The 15,009-nt window shown below is 35.3% G+C and overlaps 1 protein-coding gene across 1 annotated transcript; it reads right to left on the bottom strand.

Annotated features, from left to right (window-relative positions):
- Window positions 1–1,812: 1,812 nt before the first annotated feature.
- On the bottom strand, window positions 1,813–8,421 carry stx5a (syntaxin 5A). The gene is made up of 11 exons (XM_039649067.2): window positions 8,282–8,421; window positions 6,871–7,122; window positions 5,744–5,811; window positions 5,567–5,622; window positions 4,719–4,789; window positions 4,411–4,527; window positions 4,175–4,231; window positions 3,838–3,919; window positions 3,235–3,341; window positions 2,985–3,106; window positions 1,813–2,377 (listed from the first exon to the last, which is right to left on the bottom strand). The coding sequence occupies exons 2-11, from the start codon at window positions 6,937–6,939 to the stop codon at window positions 2,218–2,220; spliced, it is 909 nt and encodes a 302-aa protein (XP_039505001.2). The 5' UTR covers window positions 6,940–7,122; window positions 8,282–8,421; the 3' UTR covers window positions 1,813–2,217.
- Between the last annotated feature and the right edge of the window lie 6,588 nt (window positions 8,422–15,009).

Below are 15,009 nucleotides of genomic sequence, written 5' to 3'. Positions count from 1 at the left end.
AAATACACACAAATGCATGTATATTTAAGAAAAAATATTATTTATATATAAAATATTTATACTTATATATAATATAAATTATATATAAATCTATATACATTAAAATATTTCTTAAGTATATACAAGCATGTGTGTGTATTTATATAAATAAAATAATTATACACAGTGCACCCACATATATTATGTAAACACAAACTTTTATTTTGGATGCGATTAATCACGATTAATCGTTTCACAGCCCTCATATATATCTTTAAAAAAGCGCAGGAAAATGTGGGGAAAATATTAAAATTTTAGAGCATATCCATCAATACAGGGTTAGCTGTACTGCATAAAGCAGCATTACCATAAGAAATTAAATTACCCTCCAAAAAACCTCAAAAGGTGAAATGAGCAGAATTATTAAAATAACATCAGCTTAATTTTTGGTATGACACACATTTTTTTTTTTACGATTTTGGAGTGACCCAGACAGGTTTTTTGCAAGTTTTGTGAGATTTACTCCAGAAAATGATTACAGTCATAGCAACAAATGCAACATTAGCCAGAAACACTACTTCTCAGATGTGTTTTAATATGTACTGTTTGCTCTTACATTACAACAATGTTCAGTTCATACAAGAGATGCAGATCATCAGCTAAAAAAGCCTGGAAACAGGAGTCTTCATAAAAAGTGCTTATTAAATAATACACTGTACATCGTTCATGAGTTTGATTTGAGAGTGTGTGGCGTGTGTGGGAGAGAGAAAGTCTGTGATTTAGCAAATGAGAGAGTTTGACCTGGAAAACGCTGTTTCTAAGTGAAGACATCATCTCTGGCAGCTCCTCCTCCTGTTTCATTATTCACAGCATCACAGCATGAAGGAGCTGATCTTGTTCTTTGTGCCGTCGGCCAATACTTTCATCAGGCCAAGGTTGTACCGATCGGTTTCATTACCAGACGTTCAGCTCCAGAACAACCAACACGTGAAACTGTCTCAGCACAGATCTGGAACGAAACATCCTAATGTGATGAATGAACAGTTTTTAGCTTTAGAACCATCTGGAGTCTCTTTGGGCCATTTAAACCTCTTTTAAAATCTATATTACTGGTCTTCATTTGCACCTTGTGGAGCAAAATCATACGACCAGGTAACTTCCTCTAACTCCTTGTGTATTTGGCAGAATCAAACTCAAAAAAAAAAAAAAAAAACCCCCATCAAAGTCTCTAAACAGTATATAATATTGCAGACCTCATATTTACAGGGCCGGCAATCAGAAGGCCTTAACACTAGAAGGTAGAATCACATGAAAACTGTCAGGAAATCCCAGGCTCATATTTCACCACCCAAACAAGAAACATAAGTATTTTTGTTTTGCATTAATTCCTCCAAATTTTCATGACTTATGTTTGAAAAAATATATACATGATTTCTATATGTACACGTGCATTTGCACATTTTTAAAGTACGTTTGTAGTGTATATCATTGCATTTAATTAAATTTCCGTTTATTAATAATAAATATATCATGCCATATACAATCATTTTCATCATATTGTATTTTTTTTTTCCTTCACATTAAAACTAAAAATATTTTTTCCTTTCATTTTTGGGGTAAAATATGACCCTGATATTTCTTTGTGAGAATGACCCATAAGTGGCAAAAATTGCATAAGTTTGATATAAAAACAGATCAATAGAGATTATTATTATCAGGAACATTTTATAAAGATAATTAGAGTCAATTAATTTACTGTAAAAATGTTATCGATGATTACGAATAACACTGCCTGAAGAAAAACAAACTAAACCAGTTTAAAGAATCAAACCATTTGGGGAAAAGCCTTCTCTTTTAATATGTGATTATTAATGAGAAACGAAGGCTCAAGTATTAATGTAGACGTAGATGAAGCTTAAAGAGAACAGAGTGAATCAGAACACCCTCCTCTCGGTCTAAATGCACAGTAAATCTCAGTTCCACCTTCGTCAGCGTCATCACCATCCTCTTCCCTCTAGAGTGAGAGAGTCAAACATGGACAGTCACTCTGACCAAAATCCTTCCACCAATGAGCATCAGATTGTCCCCCCCCCCCCCCCCCAAAAAAAAAAGTCAGAGTCCCAGTCCACTTGTGTTTGTGTTTTTGCACATTCGCCCGTAAGTCCATCGCCCGTTCCTCCTTCCTTCAAAACCTTTGGCTCTGTTTCCACCTCTTCTTACACTCAAGGTTGTTCCTTCTCAGGCGAAGAAGACCACAAAGATGATGAAGAAGACGATGAGAACGAGGAATATCTTGATCATGAGCCAGCGATTGGAGGAGACAGACTGGAAATACTTCAGTATCTCGCTGTGGGCCATTTCCACATTCAGCTGGGTGTCCTCCACATTGGCGTCGATCCTGGTGATCAACAAGAAACATGAACAGCTCAGAAACACCTCAGGCTGTTGACAGCATTTTTGACAAAAACAATTCAATTAATATTTTTGCTTTTTATACTATATTATTGTGTAAAAAAAAAACTGTTTCACTATAAGAAATTATACTATAGTTATTAGCAAGTTATCGTTTATACATAGTTATTATTATATTTTTACTAAAAATCTTCAAATTGTCAAAAAAAAAGTTTAATTTTCTTTATGCAAAATACTATTTCTTATTTTTTTTCTTTTGATTTTGTGTTGAAATGTGACCTGAACATGTTTATTAACATGTTTATCATTATTAACAAAAAATAAATAAATAAATAAAAATATTTCCATTGTAGAGGCATATTTGAGTGCTACAACAATCATCAGTCTTAAATGACAATAAAAAATATAATAAATGGACATTTTAATTACTAATATGCCATTTTATTGTGCAGCATAAGATATATTCATGCCACATTTCTACGACGAGAGAGTAATAAGTGTTTGTGGTTTGTACAGCATGCATCTGTTCAGTCTGTGGTTTTGCAGTATGCATATTCATATGGTGTGCATGTGCTTGCGTGTGATCGTCTGACCTCTGAATCGTCTCCTCCTGCTCTTTGACCATGTGTGCCAGCTGCTGAAAGATGGAGCCCAACTCCACGATGGTGCTCTCGATGTTCTGCATGGTGTCCGCTCGGCTCTGGATATACGAGTCCTTCGCAAACACAACAAAGGGACACTTAATCATGAAATCAGACATTCAACATTTGTCATACATGCAAGCATTCATCAACAAGCAGCAGCATAGTCTAAAATCCTTTCCTCTGACTGAGAGACAGATACCTGTTCATCGATGAGCTGCAGCTGAAGAGGGTTTGCTGTAGAGCCCATGTCGATGGCCACCTCGCCTCCCAGACTCCTGGACTCATCCTGCATCAGAACTGAGCTATCTGCAAGAGGCAATCAATTAAAAACATTAAATAATGGCACCAAGTGCGTCTAAAAACAAATAATTGGACATGGTGAAAAATTCTGTTTTCTAAATAATAAATGCAAGAAAAAAAAAAGTCACAAACAAGAAATTAATATAATAATTAATCTATAATAATTGTAATATATTACAATATAATAAAATAATATATTATCAGCAATAATGTTATATTATAAACTATATATAAAACATTAACATTAGATAATATGAAATATAACAAATAATAAAGTTGTGAAAAATGTTAATATAAAAGAAGCTCAAATATAAGGATGTTTTTATTTGTTTCAAATGTTTGGTCATACTATCATCGTGTGTTACTTCATATTTAGTTATGATTAATTTACCATGTAGAAAATATTGGTTATGCTTTGAAAGTATCTGCACAGCTCAAGACTATTAATACTCATATTAGTTGACAACAAACTGTAGCATGACATTTTAAAGGGATGACGTACTGAAGTTATTGGTGAGCAGAGGAGAGGCTGTGACAGGAGCTTGGGAGAAATGCTCTCTTCTGCTGCGCTGATGCTTCAGATTCTAAACACACAACAGGACAGACACACATCAGTTATATTATAATATTCACTCATTACTAATGATTTTGTTTGGAAAACAACTCAACCTTTGCTACACAGCAAATGGTTTCACAGGATCATGATGATCCACAGTGAACGCACTTTGTGTATTTTTTCTTACTAAAGAGCTGATAATTAAAAGCATAACAACTGCTTGACACAGAATTGATGACATTATAAAAGTGCAGCACTTGTCATAAAGCAAAAGAAAACTCACCTCTGTTCTCACTTCCAGGACTGACTTGAAATCATTTGACATTGATGCCAGCTTGGACTGCAACACAAACATTCCCAGATAAGAAAATGAAAGGTGTGGTGGCTATTTAAGTAATTTTATACGTCAATCCAAATAAGATCATCCACCCCTTACTGTCTACAGCTAGGGATATGGGAGACTTCCTTGAGAGTCTCAAATATTTGTTCACTGGAGGAATTTTAGATATAAGACTGTACCTGCAGGGAAACAACAATTGTGTTGGAATGTGTCTGGATGTGGCGGCCATTTTGCCCACCGCGGGATCGCACAAGGTCTTGCAGCTGCGCTATCTGCTTATTCAGACTGGTGATGTCCTGATGAGAGACAGACAGCATATCAGATCACTGCAAGAGGTTTGATCTTTCACATTATGGAAGTTAGCTGAAGGATATCAACAATCCTACAGGCAACTTCAACATCAATGCAAGCTAAGTGAAATAAACAAGTATTGACATTCATATCAATATGTTTTCATATGATGGATAGGGAGAGGGACGCCACTAACCTGTTTAATGATGTACGTTAACTCCTCAATCTCCACTGCTTTATCATCGAACAAAGACTTCCTTTTGGCCACTAGGAGTGAGGGGAGAATTAAATTATAAAAATTAAAACAGTCTCTAACAGTTACAACAACATCAGTTTAAACCACATGTAATGTAACATAGCTTGCAAAGAAAAATGTAATTCCAGGCAGTAATCTTAATCAAAAATGAAACACAAACTATTCAAAAGTTTGGGGTCAGTAAGACTTCATAAAGTATAATTAATACTTATTCAGCAAGGATGCATTAAATGAATAAAAAGTGACAATAATATTACAAAATATTTTTATTTCAAGAATCCTCAAAACAATTGACAACAACTGTTTTCAACATTGACAATAGTAGAAAAATGTTTCTTGAGCATCAAATCAGCATATTAGAATGATTTCTGGAGGATCATGTGACACTGAAGAATGGCGTAATGATGCTCAAAATTCAGCTTTGACATCACAGTAATAAATTATATATTAAAATATATTAAAAATAGAAAACAATTCTCTTTATTTTTAATAATATTTCACAATATTGCTGTTTTTGTTTTGTTTTTTAAATCAAATAAATGCAGCCTTGCTGTTGAGCATAACATTTTTTTTTTTAAATCTTACCAACCCCATACTTTTTGAACAGCAGTGTATTTTAAATCCAAGTCAATTGCATTATACCAGGGAACTAGACTAGGGACATGGACAAGCATCAGAACTATTAAATACACATTCTTCCACCACCAACAAGAGTCTAAAAAGAAAAGAAGAGCAGTCTTCTATTTGGTGTTACTAAATCTATTTAGTGTTACTGGCATGTTACTTACAAATTGTAAGCTTTTCAAGCTTGGCAAATGTGTTGCTCAAGTCTTTCCCAATTCTCCTGTTACAGAGAAACAAAACAAGATTTAAGGGAGGCAAAGATTCAAGGAAACAGAACAAGACAGAGTTGCTCTGAAGCGAATACACAAAGATCAAAGAGAAACATGGATCTGAACTCTTACTTGGCCATGAGAGTGAAGTCACTGCGCTGTTTAAGGGCATTAATGACAGGTTTAGCATGAGTCCCATTCTGAAAAAAACAGAAAAAGAACTCTTGGTACATGTGAACACATTAATAACATATCAAGTAGGAAATAAATTTTTGCCAATAAGCAAAAGTGCAAAACAAAGACAATTTTTTACTTCCATGAAGCACAAAAGGAGAAGTTAGGGAGAAGTCCAAGCTTCTGCTTCCAATTCAAGAAAAGAGGATGGTGATTTATAATGCTTTTATTTGGCTTGCTTTGCATAGTGTATTTTTTGAAACTTGCAGCTTAAAGGCATACTCCACTTTTTTTGGAAATAGGCTCATTTTACAAGTTAAACAGTTGGGTTTTACCGTTTTCGAATCCATTCAGCCGATTTTCTGATATTTAGAAGAATATCAGTAACCAGACAGTTTCTGGTCCCATTGACTTCCATAGTATATATTTCTTCCTACTATGGAAGTCAATTGGACCAGAAACTGTCTGGTTACTGATATTCTTCTAAATATGGAAGTCAATGGGACCAGAAATCCCATTCATAGTATATGGAAGTCAGTGGGACTAGAAACTGGTTACTGATATTCTTCTAAATATCAAAAAATTGGCTGAATGGATTTGAAAATGGTAAAACTCAACTGTTTAACTCTAGAGGTTGTAAAATGAGCCTATTTCCAAAAAAAGTGGAGTATCCTTTTAAGTCACCATTTATTTTTGCGCCCAGTTTCAGCCTAGCCCTGACTCAAATGCATGTAATTGCCATTGTTTTAACTCAAGATGCACACCAGTAATGTTTTTCTTCAAGGCACATTTATAAAAGCTACTCAAATGTCCTGATTTAACTAAGGCCTAGTCCTGGCTTAATCAAATCATGCATATCTGTTAAACCAGGTCATGTATAGTAAAGAGCAGCTCACATTCTGCCAAGCATTTCTGTTTCGTAAAACAGTTCAGTAAATGATGACAGAATGTTTTTATTTTAGGTTAACCATCCCTTTAAAATGTTCAAATAAAGTATACTCTAAGATAAGATGATGTGTAACAGGCTACATAGTTTTAAGCATCTGTAAAAACCACATTATCCACACTGTAGATGATCGTCATACCTGTAACTGTCTCCCCTGCAGGGACTTACAAGCCGACTGGAACTCAAGTGTGCGGTCCCGACACGTCATGATAATGCCGCAGAAGCTTTTCTCCTCAACGTGATCAGGATGTCTGTGACAGTGAGTCTAAAGTGATCCGGCTGCTGTGAAACTCCACTGGCGTCTTTATGGTGCCAAAGCAAACAACTCAGACTCCAGAGGTTACTAAGATCTTGGCTGAGCTGACTGTTCTTCAGCGACTCCGAACATCATCTGAGGATCACACAACGATTCAATCAATCACCTGAACTTTGGTTGTTGTTGTTGTTGTTGTTGTTGAGAAGAAACTACAGTGTTCTAGAAAGTATTTGGACACTTGAGAGTATGAGTAATATTGTGTTTGGGTTGATAACAAAATAAACCGAATGGTAACAATATAATGCACAAGCTTTCATAGAACTAATGTCACCTTTTTAACCAATGATTTTTTTTTAACCACTGGGTGTCAAGTTGATTTTTTTAAAAGGATGTGTGAAGTCAGTTCCCCTGCAATTTGATATGAAGAATTTATTAAAAGAATTAAGAGTTTTGAGCTGAATATAATTGAAATACATTGATTAAAACTGAGTGTGAAAAAACATTACCTAGCCAAATGTGCAAAAAATATTACATTGCCTCAGGATGCTTTCGAAACAAGATTGTGATCCTATCCTTTCATTTAGATTTTGTATCATATAAGAGACTCTCCATTTACTTGTTCCTGAATATTGTATCGAAACCAAATATATATTAATATATAGTAATAATAACTGCAATAAGATAAGATCTTAAAGTGTTACACGAGATGTATAGTTGTATCGAAACAACACTTCAGGCAAATGTCATTCTCTGGGTATATATTGTTTTCACGTTGTAAGAGGTACAGTAGGTAAACGTGTTGTCTTTCACTTCTACGTCCAGAAATAGTTAGTCGACAGATATAAGATCTCCTCGGCTTGCCCTTCTTTACGATATTAATGAAGAAAACCACTTTAGATAATGTCTACAAATAACCCGCCCATCAGTCAGCTGAGCAGAGAGTAAACTTAAACTCACGTTATCGCATTATACAGGCCACCTAGAATATTCTGGCTCCACAGGCAGACGTGGAATAGCACAAATCAGTGTGACAACTCATTATCCGTGAAGATCTATAACAAACAACTAAGTTACTTAAATGTTTTTAAAAAGATGAATATCTTTAAAGGTGTTTACATGTTTGTTTACATGTACTGTGAGTGACACTGTCTTCAGTCAGCAGTGCGCAGTTCTGTGTGCGCTAATTGACCAAAAACTCGACAATTTCTGTCTTAATTTAAACCGCAATAGCTAAAAAATGAACCTAAACCACTAGCTAACAAATTACTGCCGTCGTTAAGAATCGTTTACTCACGGTTATTGTGCCATTTCGTCGTTTTTTACAATATTCCCCGGCTTGTCGATGTTAGTGAGGTCGGGGTTTCACTTCCAGTCCTGACCGCTTCCGGTGTGCGTCACGTCACTGCCACGTCCACGAACGCGCACGCTCACTGCAGCTTTCCGAAAGCGTGATCTGTGACGCAAGTATTGCAATATTTGTTTAGTTTTCTAATTTTATGTAATAAGTCATTGTAATGTTTTTAATTGTTTTAATTTTATACTTTTCTAGCTTTTTTTCCATTTTCTTTTTTACTTCTTCTTTTATTTATTCAATTAATGCGTCTATCTATTCATGTTTGTAATACTCCCAAACGATCATCCCTGATTAGGATTTTTATAATTAATGATAAATAATGAATAAAAAATAAACGTATATTTATTATTTAGTCTATAGTTTTGGAGCAGTGGAATTTAATAACATTTTGGAGGGGTTTATCCTATCCAATTATTTTATTTTATTATTATTTTTTTGTAAAATAATAACCAGTGCGTTTTATGTCGAATAATCGTGATTATGTATATTTTATCAGAAAAAAAATATTGACAGTAACATTTCAAACCACTACATCACCAGCAGATGTCGCCAAAAGAATATAAAAGGCTTCACTTGCTATGTTGTCGAACAATTAAGCCATGCTGTTAATCATTTTGAGGTGAATATGATTTTAAATATTAAAATAACTATGCACACAGACTAAAACGGACTAAATATGAACATAAGCAAGCCAAATGACAATGGTATAGGGTGGTTTTGAAAAGATTGTGATCCTTCAAATAGCTAAACAATTTTAGGCTACAATTCTTTGTGTTCATTGTTGGGATATTTTGTATCCATTAACCCCATCAATAACATCATCACACACCGGTTTTCATTTTCTTTTTGGATGTTTCCTAATCCATTCTAATCTTTGTACGTTTCCAAATAATTTAAGATTTTACTTGCATTATGTGAACAATATGGTGTACTCTCCAGTATATAGGAAACCTTTATCGCACATACATATTCTCCTGAATTCAACATGAAGCAGCATGTAAACTGTTTGATGTCCTCTCAGCATAAGAGCCGTTTGTGCTCCTTATCTCCTTTGCGCTGATTAGCTTAACTCCCTTTGAATTCAGCAAACCCCATAACTCATCTCAAGATCTGCATTATTTTGAGCTTTTTGCACTCAGATCGATGACACAGCTCTTTCCAGCCCATTTGAGACAGGGTTCAATGGCATCGGTGTTTCCCCAGAGGAGAAATGCTCATAAAAACACATTAGAAAACACCTTTATTGACTTAAACATGAAGGTTTACATTTTTCTCTTACACACACACACACTGGTAGGCCTACACACAGGTAGCACTCAGCCAATGTTGTCGTCTCTGCCAGATAACATCACAACGCACACATATTCATGTTGTCCAGATAGCATCCAGACCTGCTAGAACACAGCTGCTTCAACAAAGAGACACAAGGAAAACACGACTGATGTTTTATCATTAGTGCCACTTGGGCAGCAACACGTGAGAGCAGGAAAAAAAAAACACGGGACTGTGTGTTTTTAGCTGGAGATGAAAAAAGAGGTGAACCTGGCAGAGGAAGTGGGCGGCCCTGAAAAATATAATTTAATGCCTTTTAAGAAGAGAGAGAGGAGGGGAGGGAGAGAAAGTCAGAAAGTAGCACAGAAATGTATTCCATCTTCTGGATGGATGAGTCACTCTCTCCAGTTTTTTTCGTAATCTTGCAGGCGGGCTGCTAAATTTAGTCCTGGCTATGAGCCCTGACAGACAGGTAGGCCAGCATCAGCCTCATACACACAGTCTACACACACCCTGTACAAATCCCACTCAAACACACATAACACACCATTTCAGAAGTGAAGTGGGGCAGACATGTCAAGTGTAATGTCTAACAGTTTTTTTTTTTCTTATATTTTCCTTATGACAGTTGATGATTGGTTTATGTACTACACGTAGGGTTGCCAACTTTCTGATTTGGAAATAAGGAAGGGGTGAAAGTGGAGAAAATTACCCCTGAAATTCGTTACATGAAAGAAATGACCCCTGAAATTCATACATGATTATGGCATATTACAATGCAACTTATTAGGCCTATATTTATAGAATAGCAAAGTATGCCTAATCATGACTATGTACCACATAGACTAGATATATAAAGGCTTTCATGATCATTTTGCCAACAATGAACCATTTGTTTAGTTTATAATACGTTTTATTTTTAGTTTCAACAATTAAAACGTATAACATTCAAAACTCATCGGCTTAGACTGCATTTAAATAAAAGTAAACACAGCAGTTTTCTGGGACGTCACAAGTGTAATGACCATAGAGTGCCGAAGTTATGACGTCACTCTGTAGGCCAAAACGCGGAAGTGAGTTAGCATTTTAGCACTGCCGGTTCCTTTTGCTAAATCGCCTGAAATGAGGTCTGTGGTGAACGAAGCCTCTAGATATTTTCACGTTTTGATCTATGACATAGAACACACAGTTGTAACCTGCTTGTGTTTTTTTAAACTTTATTGTGTCTGCTTGTGTTTTTTAAAAAACGTGATATATGCCTCAACTTGTAAAGATTATCTACAAAACGTGAAGGGGTCACAACTCTTTGTTAAACACAGATCTTATTTTTTGCGCTTTTCCAAAAGTCTATGTGGAAATTGCATAGCTTTTCCGATCGAGGGAACACACGCGCCGCTAGCTCCCGAGTTGTCCTACAAAGTGACATCATCACTTCGGTACTGACTTGTGGACTTTCTGCGCGAGGGCGCCCTCTGGCGTGTCGTCCAGTATGAATAAAAAATACATTACAGGAGAGTGTTTAGCGCTCAATGTTCACATCTAATGATTTTAGATAAGAATGTGACGTCAGGTAAGGCATGGACTAAGACTATCTTGTCTCTTTGATTGAATCTAGATTTCTTGACATTGGCCAATGAAAACCTACGTGAACACATTTGCCTGTAAAAAGATATTTTGTGGGGCCTGGGGGATATGGCCCATGCACACACACTTGAAAACAGACAAGGACCCTTATACACACAGACTGAAGCAGTCATACACACACATTACCTCACTGCATCAAGTACAGTCATCAAACATGCTGTGAAATATTTATATGAGAACTCGCCGCAGATAGCCTACACTGGAGAGGATGTTCTGTTTTGATAATGTCACAGGAATCAGATGTCTGGCTCTATATTAATGCAAAATGAGAATTGACGAGGGGACCTGACAGTGAATAAAAGCGCCTATGCCGCTCAGCATGAATCTGACCTTTACAAGACAGTCCAATAAAAACCCTGTTTACAAACTATAATATTTTTGTTTTATAAAAAGAGAGAAAAATAGTCTCATTAAAACTGTCCAGAAGATCCAAATCTGTCTCTCCCTCTCCTTTCTAAAATTTGTATAGCCTTTAGAAAGAAGGAAAGGAAACAAAGCCTATTCCAGGACTTTGGTTATAAAATGTAATACTACATATAATATGTAATAATAATAATAATAATAATAATAATAATAAAGGTATTTAAAAATGAAAAGAAATTGAACATAATTATACAAACAAGTCCCAGTCATAAATCAGGCTTCATTTTTACATGAACATAATTTATTTATTGTATTTAATACACATAATATTTAATTCCCAAATTAAAAGATATAGGCCTATGTAGAAGTTAGAAAATGAAACTTATTTGTAGGATTTAGTCAATTTTCAAACAATTTAAAGAAACTTGTTGTTATAATAATAATAAATATGTAATATAATAACCATCTTCATCATAATAATGATAATAAAATAGATTAGAAAAATATTTACAAAAATGGTAATGGAAACAGACTTCATTTTGTATCACTTCTTGCTGTATCACTCCTGTTAAAAGCCTAGAGAAAACAAGGATCAGTGAATCAGCAAACAGGAGATATCAGGTGAGGTAAGGCAGGTCTGTGCTATTCCACAGGCGCTGGGCAGGTGGCATTATTAGCTCTGTATGTGTGTGTCGGTGTGTGTGTGTGTGTGTGTGTGTGTGCGAGTCTGACTCAGCAGCAGTCAAGCGAGAGGAGGGAGAGAGATAATATTATTTCTCACATCATTACGGTGCTGGCGGCCCTCTGCCTAAGACTCCCAGACCCAGGTGATAATTATCACAATGTTTGTCTTTCATTACCGTTAAACGGCAGGGAAAGAGAGGGAGGGGTAAAATGCAAAATAGGGAGGATGAATTGGGAATATAACAAAGACTAAATCACATTAGTCCATTCCCTACAGAAAAGTTCTGCTGCACTTTCATACAGTGATGGTATTAGAGGAATAGTACTTTAATATGTACTGAAAGATTACTATGCCATTATATTAACATGATACTTAAAGTCTTCTTAAAACATGTTACATGTCCAGCTATAGACCATATTATCACAATAGATTGCCTCAATATTGTTCAGGACACGTTTCACCACAAAAAGTAGTATGAAGAGTTCAGATGCAAAAGCCTCTAAGTGCCATTTGAAATTTTGTGATTTCACTTAAATGGCAATGATAATTACCTATTAATTGTTATTTAAGTGAAATTACTGAACTTAAATATACAAGTTTGATAAAAATCATCATTAAAGAAGAAAATTTCAAATGGCATTTAGAGGCTTTTGCATCTGAACTCTTCATATATATATATATATATATATATATATATATATATATACACACACACACACACATTACATTGGACATTTTCTTTTTTGTCAAATATGAGGTTGTATGAAAATGAATCTCACAGGTTGTGAGATTCTCCTAATAATATTGTGGTACTGTTTGCAAGTGTGTGGAACTTTTCAAAATTACCAAAACATCACAAATCTATCTCAAAAATAAGACATTTCACTTTATTTATATTAATATATAGCACATTGCTTTATGGCTGTTGTGTTTTTTATATACTGTATGTGTGTGATCAGACCTACATTTGAATGTATACACATTGTAGACATAAAGCAGAGCAGGTTATGTCTCTCTGTAACAAATATTATACACACGTTCACACACACAGGAGAATCGGGCACAGATGGTATAGCAGCAATAACCATTATTAATTACGTTCAAATACTCAAAGCTTATATTGTGTATAGACTGTGGTACAGATTGGGTTCTGTGGTGTCCTGTTCTAACCGGATACATGTCAGACAGATACGCTTCTATGCACAAACTCTCGGAACAAAGCGACAGGACTCTGGAATTATCTTTACATAGAATAGAATGGAAACACTGAAGCTCTGTCGGTACATTCATATTGTATGCATTTTGTGTATTTGTGATTTATATATTTTCACGGTTCTATATTCTTACAGTGATAGTTACGTTAACTGCACAGACACAGAGGTAGTTGATATATGTTACTTTTGAGAGAGAGAAAATGCTACGTTTATAGCACAGGATATTTCACAGAGTTGAAGGAAAGACAGTCATCATAGACGAGGAAACAGGACAACATATTGACCAGTTGACACTGGAAGTCAACATGAACTCAAAATCAACCCTATTCACTTTCATAAACTTATTGTACATAGTTTCAAAGAAAAGAATATTTCCATTCACATCTTTCATCAAAATGGAACGACTTGCGTGTGGGTCATGTGGGCTGCAATAGTCAAAGCAATAGTTTGGCTTCATTTTGGTTTGGAACGCCCACTTTTTACCATTCAATCAACTGCCAATGTTTTAAATGAAGAGACCCCCTACATCTCATTTTTCACAGTAAATTGGGTTGCAATTGACATTTCATGTTGACTTTGACAAATATCAGTAGTTTGGGAATGCTGATAGCAAGTGGATATCCTAGTCTGGAGGGTGAAAGGGTGCTTAAGGATCTCAATTTACATTAATGCAGATTATGACTAAACAAATAATCTGAGAAATCACTTGAGTGAGGTCAGTAAGGCCTCAGTTCCTTGCTCTTAAAAATCATAATTCAGTCAATAATGCTACATAAATGAGGTGGAAAGAAGTGTTTGGCTAAATGAACACCGTTAAAAAAAAAGTAAGTAACCTTTAGCCTCCCCAGCTAACAGAAAATATGCTAACGTTACCATTAGGTTATGAAAACGTTATTCCTGAATGTTCAGAACATCCAATTTTTTGTCTTACATTAGAGAAAACATTAAAGGGATAGTTCACTTTGAAATTAACTTTTTATATGTTTTAGCTTACCTCAAGGGCGTCCAAGATGTAGGTGTCTTTGTTTCCACAGTAGTTTCAATTTTGATATTTTTAGGTCAAACCGTTCTTGTTTGTCAGTCATTTAATGGAGGTCTATGGTCACCACCTCAAAGATCATGCACAGAGAAGTCCAAATTAAACATAATTTAACGACTCGTAAATGTAAGTACACATTGATGGCCTAAGACACGAAACGAGCGGTATGTGTGAGAAAATGAACAAAATTTGTATCGTTTTTACCTCTTGTAACCACAGCTACAAAGCGCCCGTGGCCTCAGATCACTTGGACGTGGCTGTGGTTACAAGATGTAAAAACGATATAAATACTGTTCGTTTTCTCACACAAACCGCTCGTTTCGTGTCTTAGGCCATCAATGTGTACTTACATTTACGAGTCGTTAAATTATGTTTAATTTGGACTTCTCTGTGCATGCTCTTTGAGGTGGTGACCATAGACCTCCATTTTATGACATAGACAAGAATGGTT

Source organism: Pimephales promelas, chromosome 9 (genome assembly GCF_988280905.1).
Source record: "Pimephales promelas chromosome 9, fPimPro1.hap1.1, whole genome shotgun sequence".
Lineage (NCBI taxonomy): Eukaryota > Metazoa > Chordata > Actinopteri > Cypriniformes > Leuciscidae > Pimephales > Pimephales promelas.
Note: the sequence above shows the minus strand (reverse complement) of the source record. Positions and strands in the feature narration are given on the sequence as shown.

Excerpts from the sequence above, each read along its gene's own strand:
- stx5a (XM_039649067.2), bottom strand. The coding sequence starts at position 6,939 with ATGACGTGTCGGGACCGCACACTTGAGTTCCAGTCGGCTTGTAAGTCC. Across the intron at positions 5,812-6,870 it reads TGCAGGGGAGACAGTTACAG|AATGGGACTCATGCTAAACC; the intron begins GTATGACGATCA and ends TGTTTTTTTCAG. Across the intron at positions 4,528-4,718 it reads TAACGTACATCATTAAACAG|GACATCACCAGTCTGAATAA; the intron begins GTTAGTGGCGTC and ends GTCTCTCATCAG.